At 35.4% G+C, this 12,889-nt stretch overlaps 1 protein-coding gene across 1 annotated transcript; it reads right to left on the reverse strand.

The window, feature by feature from the left end:
* Positions 1-2,176: 2,176 nt before the first annotated feature.
* LOC149167491 (uncharacterized) lies at positions 2,177-12,595 on the reverse strand. The gene is made up of 4 exons (XM_089430501.1): positions 12,425-12,595; positions 11,894-12,220; positions 3,402-3,497; positions 2,177-3,289 (listed from the first exon to the last, which is right to left on the reverse strand). The coding sequence occupies exons 1-4, from the start codon at positions 12,593-12,595 to the stop codon at positions 2,855-2,857; spliced, it is 1,029 nt and encodes a 342-aa protein (XP_089286627.1). The 3' UTR covers positions 2,177-2,854.
* Between the last annotated feature and the right edge of the window lie 294 nt (positions 12,596-12,889).

A 12,889-nucleotide genomic window follows, 5' to 3' on the forward strand; every position in this document is an offset into this window, starting at 1 on the left:
GAGGTAATGTTCTGATAATGTCTCAAACTCTCAATTGTATCTAAGACCAATGAATTACAAGAAATACTGAAAACGTTTAATTGAAATCATTCCATAATTTACTGAAACTTTATGTGTTGTCCTTCAGACTAGTTCATGGTTACTTGCAGTTTGTACAAGTTGTCATTTTTTCAACAACACAAGATAAATTTCATTCATCTCACAAGAATGTCACATGGCCTGTGGCCATAACTGTGTGGAAATCAAAGCAGCCATAATTGTGGGGCAATCAGAGCTGATCTTTTCAAAGCATTTTGATTTAATTTCCTTTTTCTATTTTACTTCCTCAACCTCTAATTTGCTTTAGCTTTTTCCTCATTGTACCATGGTAAGTTGTTGCAATGCTGATGTATTTACTTAACTTGGCATGGTTACAAAAGGTTGTATGCTTTACAACTGAAAATGACTTTAAAGGTGACCATAGTGTTGGCAACTCTTGTGTTGTATATCCCATAAGAACAAAATTGTACAACCCAGCCACACATTAAGAAATAACAAAGTGAAAAGAGTCTGCATGAACTGGAGTCTGTGGATCGAAGGTTGCATGTTGGGATTGTTGAAGGCTAAGTACTGGGAAGGCTGTTTTTGTTCAATTATTGTTTTCTCAGCTATCCATGCCCTAATTGTCCATAACGAATACCGTTTCTCCCCTTTGACGTTCCACCAATGTCATGATTTAGAGTTCATTCTTCGATGAGTGCTGCAGAACTGCCACATGTTTCACAAGACCTAAGGTAGGCGTTGTTATAGTACTCCTCTTCATTAGTCACCTGTTGCCCTGTTACAAGGCCCACAGATTGAGCCTCTGCTGCTGACAACCAATGTTTGTAGTCACAGAGTTTCTTTGTGAGTTCCTTGATCTGCGTGGTGAGAGAGATTCTTTTTGGAAAAATCAGCTAGTTTGGTACTTCTGAAAATGCCATTAGAGTTATATTGTAGATGGACTTCACAGCGTACCCTTTGGTTGAGGTCTTGGAGTTCTAACAGTGGCAGCATAACGAAATCAATGGTAATCAGGAGTTTTCAGTGATGAAGTATGGGACTGTGTCACTAACACCTGATGTGAGCACAAAAAATCAAAAGCTAACAAGGAAAACTACTAGGAGCACTGGGGGAGAATGATCTTGCTTAGATTGTGCCAGATATTACTTAATGCTGAGAGTATTACTGCAAGATGATTTGTTCATCTGAATCTCTTGTGCTGAGATCAGCCCCCTTATAAGTAAGTGCATTGGTTTATGAGTTAAAAGTTATATAGACTTGCATAAAACTTATTGTTTTAAGTTTGAGGTCAATGATTTATCTTCAGTAATAATTCTTGACAAGTTAATGCTAGTGGGGAAGGCCACCCCATTCATAATGTCAATGATAATTTTGGAGTCCTCTGCAATTTTGATGTCTCAAATCTCTAATTTGGATGTCAGTTTTAGGCCTTTGCATAAAATGTGTCCTGCAATATTATTTGTGGTTTGGTCACATGCTCATGCTTGAGCAAATTTTAGTCTTGTCTTTTCTCATGGGTCCTTTGAGCACCCTCCCCATGCTCTGCCTAGGTTTCATTTTGCTCTCCCATCAAGGAAGAATATATTACCATATACATGAGAGAGTGGGCTGAACTGGGGAAAGAATCTCAGGTGGGGAGTCTGAAAATTGAGTCCACTCTTCAAGACCCCAACCTTTCACCCATTGCAATTACTTGTCTGTATAATTGATTGCCTCATTTTGATCTTTTGTAGCAGGCCCTAATTTTTTCACTAATGAACATCGTTGCTTTCATGGCTTCCCTTGCCTTAGTGGAAGATGATCTTCTTCCAAATTTTCCAAGTGACAAACTTTGGAATCAGATTCCATAATTTGGAAATGAAAGATTTTTCCTTGAGAGAGCTTGGATATTGATTATTCCAGGTGACGACAGAATCTTCCCAAAACCTCTGGTCTTGTGAGATCCTGTGTGCTGGTACTGGCCGAAAAGGTTTATCAGATTTCTTTAGCTTTTTTGCTATGTGAAAAGAGTAATGTTGTTTATGTATGCTTTAGAAGTATGGCAGACATAGAAGGCCTGGATAGACCTTGTGTAATTTCTCTGCTACCAATGGTTTGTTGTTAGGACTGTAATGTACCTAAAAGCAAATGGCGAACCGATACTTCAATACTGATTTGACCTAAAAGTAAAAGCAGAAATATAATAGACATGAAGCTCAAAATATCAAAAGTAAGAGCTAAAAGCATAAAATAAGTATTGGGAACACTCTCACAAGTCACAACCAAGTAGATTGCACCTGCAAATCCGATTCTAATGGAGGAAGAGATATCTGAGAGAAACTTTGTTGATTAAACATCTGAAATATAATTTACAAAAACCACTATTTATGCAAAAAAGAGAATGAAGCCCTAACTTAGATATGTTTCTGAACTGAAGCATTGAAGGCTCTGCTGGAGTCCTTTTTTCAACTTGCTAGAAACGTTGGGTTGGCTGATCCTCCAAAGAAAATCATTTAGGTTAAAATCACATGAAAAAACATAAAATAAAAAATAAAATAGTCAAAGTGTGGGACCTTAAAACACTATCTTTTGCGTATAAAGTACCCCCCTCCCCATCCTAAAGTACACAATCAATGTTTCTCATTGCAGTTCGCATTTTTTAGATTTGTGAGAGTGATTTGGAGCAAAAAAGATAAAAGAAATATGAATTCTCTATGTTTTTGGTCCAAGTGTCTATTTTTCTTAATATTTAGGTTTCTCATAAATTGTTTCCCCATATTCAGATCCAAACTTGTCAAAAAATTTGGTGGATCCATCTCTGTTTGCATTCAACTTAGGACCAAAATAAATCAATAGGATTGAGATGATTTTGCCGTCTGTTGCCGCCATTTAGGTTCTTGAGCCATGGTTCAAAAGGCTGGAGCCGTGTATCTTGATGTGTTCTGAAGTAATGGGCGGGCAAGATTGAGGCGAGCTCCCAGGCATTGGCCTGGACGAGAAAGCTCCTTCCTTCGGCCATGTTCTTGGTAACGCCGTAACCATCCTGCAGGCAGTGGCCGAGCTCTCGCAAGGTGTTCACGTGGCCAAGAAATGCTGACCTGGTGCACAGGGCTTCCCCGGCTTTGAAATCCTTGTCTTTCTTTGTGCCTCCATTGCCGTTGAATTGAATGATGGCTAGGGAGTATAGGGCTGCGGCGTGTGATGAAATGGCGGCCTTGGCCATCAATGATGCTCCGCCGCCTCGGTTTTCAAGACAGTAGAATCGGATCTGCACATGAAGGGGGATTAAATTAAGGCGGCTCTCTGGAATCGTAAACGTTTAAATAAAGTAATCTCATGGGCTACTACGCGGACTTTTATTAAAGAATCAGTGCGCTTACCATGCCTAGAGTGTAGCAGGCTTCGATGTTTCCTGCTTCGGCCCATCGTTTCATAAAATTGTGCGCACCGCTTGACCAGCTGGAAGCTTTGACGGCCTAGAGTATTGAATCTCTTACATCTGCGTAAAGAAAACAAAATCTGTAAATATCAAATTTAGTTTACTTTCGAGAATCAAAATGAAATCGGAAAATCTAAAAAAATTATCAACGATATCCATTGTTCTTTAAAGATTGAAAACACTATATTGAAATATGTATCTGAAATTTTTTCTCAAAATCTGCGGAAAATAATGAAGATAAACTACAGTTCACCGGATTTAATATTGCTCTGGCGCTGAAAATATTTCTTAAATAATAATGATCCAGCTACAGCGGGCGAACCCTTGAGAATGCTCCCTGATTGAAGACTCTCAGAAAAAGAAGAAGAAAGCTACGAAATATCAGAGCCGACTGATAAGACGTTTTTTTTTCTCAGATCAAATTTGTTCAACCTATCAAAAGAGGATGCTTCTTCCAAAAGAAAAGGAGGAAAAAGAGGATTATCTTCTAAAGCTACAGAAAGTTATTTACACCAGGAAAAGCAATAGAGTTCAAGCAATCCACTGGCAAGGAATTTCCTTCCAAAGGAAAACATAGTTATTTACGGTAGAAAACCCGAGAGTTTAATCAATCTACCGACCAAAAAAAAGAAAATTTCCATTCTAAAGCAAATGAGGGTTATTTACAGTGGCTTTAACAACGGGTCTGTTTCCTTTTCCAGATTGTGAAAACTTTATGCCGTTTGCATTTGAGTGGCAAATACAGGCATTGATTTATTTCCTCGCCCACCGATCTTGTGGCTTAAGTCTGGCTTGAATTTGACTAAAAATCTCCCAGGATCTGTATTAAGTTTCCCTAATCGAAATTGCCGGAGATTAAAGCTCTGCAAAAGAAACAGATTACCCGCTATTCTCGGCACCAGGATATCATTTTAAAGCGATCCTGTTATTTTCTTGACCAAGAAGCACTCAAAGCAAAAACTAACTCTATAATGAATTCAAACTGATTCTTCTAGAAGTCCGGCGGTGTGCACAAATGTCAATAGAAATTTGTGTATAGATGTCAGAAAGAAATCTGTGTACAGATGTCACAAAGATATGAGATATTTAACTTGAACAAATGTCAATCAGATTACATAAACATGAACCAGATGTCACTTAAACCAAATACACCAGATGTCTATCTGAGAATCAGAAGGACGATGAAAAGCTCTTTCAAAGGAAGGCCTATCGGTCTAAAAATGTCTAAAAAGTTGTCAAGTAACAAAAACATTGATCAATACAATGATAACACATCTAAAAAAGCATAAGATTATTTATAATCTAAGTGCAGAAGAGCGTAAAAGCCCGATAGAAAAATTACATAAGGATGAATCAAGTGAATGAAAAAAGAATATTCAATATGAGTTTTTTTTTTTAATATTATACTTAAGAATATTATATAACATGTTTCAAACAATCTATTAATTCATATATGTTTAATGTTATACAGGGAGCAACAACGAAGGAAAAGATCAATGTCGTTCTACGAAAATACAAATATAGAACATGTAAATGACGATGAATTGGTCCTTATCTCATCTAGAGTGGTGCTGGAGGTTAATGAAAGGGGAAATAATTTACAAAGCCATGAGAGATATAGTGGAACAAACATATAAATATACTTTCCACTTACAATACAAAAATCAACAGAATGATTCCAAGAACCAAGTTATATCTAAACTACAGGAAGCGTTTTCAGAGCATGGTCAATGGGACCTGTCAGAGTTGCAATAGAAAAAACATACAACAACAAAAAAGAATCATTTAGAAGGTAATATTCCTAATTAAAATGATTTTCTGGAATTATATGTATATATTACTACAAGCCTTTCATTTATTAATATCAATTTTATTATATTTATTTTTCATATATCAATATAAAAATCGTTTATTACTTTTTTCGGGAAGATTATGAAAATCCTAAAGAATCAAGGAGCTGATATGCGAAACATGCCAGTATGAATGTCCAAAAAAGTGTACAAGGAGATGGTAAAAGAAATAGACATAATTGCATCACAAGTGGAGCCATCTCAACAACAAGGTGATTCAAATGTATGTAATCATTAACTTTTTACACATAAACAAATAATTTAGCATTAAGTATTTTTTTGGAAAAAAGAAAATAAAATGGAACTCATTCAACACATAAAACATGACTATAACGAAGAAAATGGTTGATATCAAAGTTTATGAGTAATTGTTAATATTTCCTTATAACAACTCAAGGTTTCATTTTAGTATATTTTAAATTTTTTTACAACAACCATCCTTGAATGTCTTCAAATAAGTGCTAACATACAAAGAAGAGTCATAAGAAGAATTGACTGACATTAGGTTAAATATGGGTTGTGAGTATATGTTGGCATATCAGAAATTAATTGTAAAATTTGTAAGTATCTATGTTGTTTTTCTTATATGAGTTTATAGTTAATAGAACAAAAAGATCCTTATATTAAATCTATGATTTATAATGGGTTATAAACTTGCAGAAAATAAAGTATGAAACTATGCCAACAGAAGAGTTGTTGCAAAAAGGCATGAGACATGCTTTTGAAACTATATGTACAACTCACGAGTCATTTCTTTCTATGGTACATTACTATTCAATTTACATTGATGTATATTATTTATTTCAATTTACATTATTCTCACCAGTGTAGATACACTCATTACACTTTATTTTTATGTTTGCAAATGGAACATGATCAAGAAGACAAAAACAATTGATGCAATCAACAAAAATTTCATCCAAATAACCCAAGTCATGCAAGTAGCTCAAGCACTAATAGTAGTTCGAGCGAAGAATGATGATCTATTTGGATATCAATGCAAGTTGTTGTATTTTTTGAAATAATTGTTTATGAAAATTAGACACTTTGTTTGATGTAATGGACATAATGTCCCAATTGAAAGACAAGGGGTTACCAATATCTATTCCATTTTGTATGACAAAGAGCCTCTTATGACATATAATAAAATAAATTTTAATTTATTCTATTGTGTTATCCAATATCATTGTGAAATATTACACCACTGATTAAATATATGGATGTTTAAATATTATAATGAATATATGTGAAATCTAATGATATAACAAATTAATCCAAACATCATATACAAGTGCACTAATCAAAATATAATTTATACGAACAGTGTTATAAGATATATGTCGATTTTTTTTATGAATAACGGATTTAAAAAATCACAATAATTACACTATCATAGGTCGTTGGTTCTAAAAAAGAGAAAATATCATACAAAATACCAGTGCATCTATAAGATAAACACACATCGGTGCATTATTTTATCTAAAAGCACCATCATGGAAATATTTTTGCATGCCCAGTGCCTTTTCTAAAAATGACAACACCAGGGCTTTATATTCTTCAAGCACTGATATTGTTTGCATTTAATGTTCTGGTGCATTGTAATTCTTAAAGCACCAATGTTGTCATAGAACTAATGCCTCGATGATACAAAATATTATTTCCAACCTCGGTGCATTATTCAAGTTAATAGCACAAATTATTTTATATCAATAGCACACCAATGCTTTTGTACAAATCATAGGCGTCAGAGCTACGAGTTTAAATAAAAGCACCAGGTATGCAATATTTTTGTTCCTACCCTGGTGTCATTCCTTAAAAGAACACCCCGAGGCATTTTTTCTTAAATATACACACTGGGGTGGTATATATTTCAAGCACCATGTTCTTTGCATTCAATGCCTTGGTGCTTTTAGTTAGGTATATAGCCCTGGTGCTTTTATATATTTAGCACACCAGTGCTATTTTTTAATGAAGCATACTGCTAAAAAAACATCTACTAAAACCTTCGACCACCTAGATTTTTTCAGTTGTGATGAAGTCATGTTATAATCTCCGCTAAAACATCCACTACTGCAAACAAATGTTGCAACAAAAGTTTTTTTGACAATTTTTGCCAATTTTATAACACTACAAACGTTTGTTATAACCTCTGCTAGAAGAAGTTTTCCTTGAAGTGATAATTCACATAACAAAGAGGTAACCAAGATAAAAACAATCTTGTAATATCATCAAGTACTAGTTATTCAACTAGTGTGAGGTAACCAAGGTAAAATGAGTCTTGTACTGTTCTTGACTATTAGTTACTCTATTAGTATATCTCATGCAATAAAAGGCAACATCTACTCTATGGATATATTTTGTGTTGTAAAGAGGTAACCAAGATTAAGGAGTCTTGTAATATCAAAGTGTAATGCTAGTATAAAGGCGAGGAACCAAGGTGAAATGAGCCTTGCAATATTTATTTTGTTTCCTCGTCACCAAGCTTATGAGTATTTTTAACATCTAATACTTACTAATATGGTAGGGTAGCATGATCCAATGCACTTGTGATGATGGTTTTAGACATGGTTTTGGACAATAATCTACATTTCAATGATTTCTTTGTTCTCCTTATGCTTATGTTTCTAGATTAGGTTTATTTTAACACCTGAGTTATATCTAGGAAATATGAAGTCGCCCCATAGTGCATTTATCCTTCTACTTATTTTCTCTTTTGATTCATGGTTCCTCTTGAGGATACATCCTTACTCAAACACATGAGAAAGCAACAATAATAGGGCATGCCTAGTGAAATAAATGTGTGATGGGAATGATACATGTAGGAAAATGTGGTAAATAGGAATTAATTAGATGAATTCAAAAAGTAGTGCTAGTCCACATATGCAATAATTACCATGGTAAGTTTCAACACTATACCAAGAATAATTAATATTTTTCGATCTTTCTAATTATAAATTAATAATTACTTTACTAAAGTCCACTCCTTCTAAATAGTAACTATGCCCCCATAAAGAAATAATGTGCATTATAAGAATTCACCATACACATATGCAATTGAAAAGACCAAATGTTGTAACAATCCATTAAATTATTAAACAAAAGTTTATACGAATGCTTTGATCTTACATCATGTCATATAACAACGCATTGCTATGATATTCACTTACAATTTTTCCAACTCTATTATTTAAATAATGTCATGAAACACCATTATGTGACCTTGGTTATAAATGTGAGAAAATATCTTAATGTTCATTCTTATTTAAAATGGTCATACAAAAACCATAACTATACTTATCTCAATTGAATGTTGGTGTTGATGTGATTGTTATATTGATTTCAATCTTATTTGAAACACACTATATTAGCCACAATGTTCTCCTTTTTTTATATATATAAATCTATGTTTGTGAAATCCTTTTAACTGAAGTTGAGGGTAAAAAAATACCTTACCCTCCATCTCAATAGGAAACAACAAGATATTACATAGGGTTGTACAAGGCTCAAAGTCATGAGCTCGACATGTCACTTGTGGGAATTGAACTTGGGTATTGAGGATAAAAATCATTCCTCCTAACCACTCGAGATAACGCAAATAGACCACTATATACATTGATATGTTACAATACTTGATAAATTTAGGATTAAGATGATGTATGTGCATTTAATGTTTGCTTCATGTAAGTGTGCCTACTTTTATGGTTTTCTCCTCATACAATGTTTTTTTTTGCCCAAGGAAAAATCACAATTTTCATTAAAATGTTGAAAATTACATGTTGTAGATACTTGAAAGCATATGCTATAAGGGTGGTTATTTCCACTACCTATTTGATACTATAAAAAATTATACTATCCTAGGTTGGGAGACTAATAAATTATACATATGATATGTTTGTCAAATAAAACATATATACATGAATAACTGAGAAAAATTATGATCACAGTCATATCTCAAGAAACCATAAAATTAGGGCTTGTCTTCCCCAATTTGTTGCTAGACATCATAACATCTATGGAAGTATCTGTAAAATTCCTGCTTTGTCTACTCTTGGATCATCCAAAGTCCCCTCCTTGGATAATCTGTCAGAAACCTGGTTGTGCTCCCTATATATGTGATGATAAGAAATATAATCAAATCGATATTTCGGAAGCATAGTCTCATCTAAAATGTTCCGGAGTGTGTGCATGTGACATGCAGATTGTTGGTTAAACCAATTTATGATAAGTTTGGAATCACCAAAAATCTGTATGTGATGACATCCCTTCTCAAGTGCAAAATATAGTAAATGTCTGAGTGTAATAAGTTCTGCAAAATTATTGGTTCCATCTCCCAGTCCCATTTCGATTCTATAAGAAGGATTTCCAGTAATATGTAGTAACACTCCCCCACCACAACCTTGCTGTTGTGCTAAACCATCAAAATATTCCCAAGGTATGTTCTTGTCAATATTCTCGGCAAAGATATTGCAAGTAGTGTGAGGGAATTAATCCTACGGTATACTGTTATATATTGTTATGAGATGTGTTGTTGCTTGTGGCAAAAGTGGGGAGGTATCGGTAAAGATAAGCTTATTTCTCTACAGCCAAATGCACCAACATATCAGGAGAGGGAGGTTCCTAATCTTGGTTGGGTGTGCAACAGACCACCACGATTTCCATGCTTCCAATATATTAGCTCCATGCCAACGATTGGGAAGGTGTATATTTGCAAGTACATTATGCCATAATACAATGGTAATAGGACATAATAGAAATAAGTGTTCAATAGATTCTGATGCCTGCTTACATAGTATACACCAGGTTGGTCCAAAATATGATTGCTTCTATAAATTGTCCCCTGTAGGGGCTTTGTTGCAGAGTATACACCACATGAGTAGCTTAGCTCTGGGAGGTGACTTTGGCTTCCAGAGAGCGCACCACCACCAATCAGAAACAAGGGGTTTGTGTGTAGAATAGATGAGAGGATATCCTTCCTTAGGAGAATGGCAACCATGCTACGAGTGAGCCCGGATGACCTCATCCTCTCCCTTAGTGATCCAGACATGTGATTCTAAGAGTGCACTAATATAGGTTTGCCAATCATTGTGCCAGATGGTATGTATACCCAATAGATCAACTATTTGGGCAAGTCTAGTGATACATGCATTCAAGAGGAAGTGTAGTATCTCAAGGGGGAGATGAAAAGCATTCCCACATCTAGACCAGGGATCCATGCCAATACAAACCAAGTTACCATTACCAATCCTCTAGGTTAATACATCATGGATGTATGATAGAGTTTAAAACCGCTCTCAAAATAGTAGATATATTTATTCTATTCCAAGTTGGTCACCTGATCCAATCAAGAATATGAAAAGGATTAATATACTTCCATATTACCACCTTAGTCCATAGATTCTTGAAGTAAGAACTTGCCATCCCATTTTGGCTGCTAATGCTTTTGCAAAGGCATCTAAATTTTTCATGCCCCATTTGCCCCCTTTCTTTGGGAGAGCAATGAGTTCCCATCTTACCCAAGCATATGTATGGCCTTCTTGTTTCCCTTTCCATAAGAATCTGCAACACAATTGTTGTATTCTATGTAATATGCCCCTTGGAATCCATGCCAATGACATCTAGTAGAACGGTGTAACTTCCAATATAGATCTGATAAGTGTGAGTTGGCCAACTCTAGAGATCCATCTATGATGCCAGATATTCAGTCGCCTTTCAATTTTTTCCACAAGCCATACCCAATCAACTAGCTTGTACTGTATGGGCTTCAGTCTAAATCCCAGAAATTAAAGACCATCATCAAATGGGAGAATAGTATAAGGAAATCGTTGATGAGAAGTGTATGTTTCATTGAGGGAACAACCAATAGTAGTCAGAGTCAATTTAAGTTGATTGCATTCCATGCCTGTGGAAAAACAGAAGGATCTGAGGATAGATTAAAATGCAATTGTGCCTCTAATCGATCCATTGAGGAATATGAGGACGTCATCAACAAAAGGAAGGTGGGTAAGGATGTAGCTGTTGGTGATTTTAATACCCTGAAGTCTTCCCTGTCTTTTTAATACTGACTCAAGCCTTCCATGACAAGTAAGAATAGTAGGGGAGAGAAAGGACAACCTTATCTAAGGCCTCACTCAGCATGAAAGAAGGAATAAGCAGAACCATTGATAAGTACACTATATGAAAAATTGGTAATACAATATATGATCCACTCGATGAAAGCTAAGGGAAAGCCCATATGAGTCAAAAGCATTCTCAGGTAAAGACAACTAGTATGATCACATTACTTTGCTAAATAAATCTTGAGGATCATGCCTTTTAGCCTCTTGATATTGATGGAATGGAGGACCTCCTGAGCAGTACCAACAACTTCATGAATTTGACAATGATTAAGGAAAGGAAACTATTATGGAGAGATATAATCATATAAAATAGGTTTAATGTGGTTGGTAATAAACTTGGCTATGATCTTATAAATACAATTGTAGAGAGAGATGGTCCTAAGGTCATTGAAGGTCTAAGGGGAGTCAGATTTGGGTATGAGAGCAATGAAGGTTGAATTAAATGCATCATACATATGGCCACTTACCCGAAATTCTTCAATAACCTGAAGTAGATCATTTCCAATTACTTCAAAAAAAGCAAGATAAAATTCTACCTGCCATCCATCCGGTCTAGGGATCTTGTCTTTCTTGAACCATTTGAGGGTGCCTTCCAATTCACCCATAGATATTGGCTTGACGAGATCCTCTGCAACTTCATGATTGAAAAATCTAGGAAACAACCCTGCCACTTTGATAATCTCAGCAAGAGTAGCTTCCTGTGGTGCTTTGTAGAGCCAACTGAAATGAGTGGTACTGAGAGTGACCAGATGATTGAATGATTGTACCCAGTGTCCAGAATCATCCTCCAAATTCTAGATAGTATTAATGTCCCGTCAACCATTTGCAAATTGATGATAAAATTTTGTATTATCATCCCCAGATTGAAGCTAAATGGATCAACTCATAAGTCTCCAGGTTTCCTCTCTGTCCTTTAGGATCCTGGTCCTCTCTGCTTCAAGTTTGATAAGACGCTATTTTTCTTAAACAAATTCAAAACCCCGACCATCCACACCAACCATATTTGCAAGTTCAATTTCAATATCATTAAGGAGGTGATCGTCCCTTACTCTTTTCTCTCTGGCCCAGTCAATTGTTTTGTGCTTGAGACACAGAAGTTTTTTAGCAAAGGATTCAGTGAGAGTATGTCCAGGAGCAAGGGGAATTGTTTTCCAATAATCAATGACCATTTTGGTATACTCCTCATCCTTGAGCCAAGTCGAGTTGAAATTAAAAGGAAATTTTGGCTTGCGATCTACACTTGCAAATTCAATGTAGATAGGAGAGTGATTAGATAAACCTCTAGATCCCACCCATTTCCTGTATAGGGATAATCAACCTAGAAGAGAATCTTTGATAAGGAAATGGTACAACCTTCTGGCAAGTATAGCCTCTCCAGTCCTTCAATTACGCCAAGTAGCTTGGAGGTGAGCCATATGAATATCAATAATTGGTGATCTTCTAACAGAAGACTGATGGAATCA

Source organism: Pinus tabuliformis, chromosome 5_1 (assembly GCF_031772625.1).
Source record: "Pinus tabuliformis cultivar Carrire ecotype Pingquan chromosome 5_1, CPIR1, whole genome shotgun sequence".
NCBI classification, from domain to species: domain Eukaryota; kingdom Viridiplantae; phylum Streptophyta; class Pinopsida; order Pinales; family Pinaceae; genus Pinus; species Pinus tabuliformis.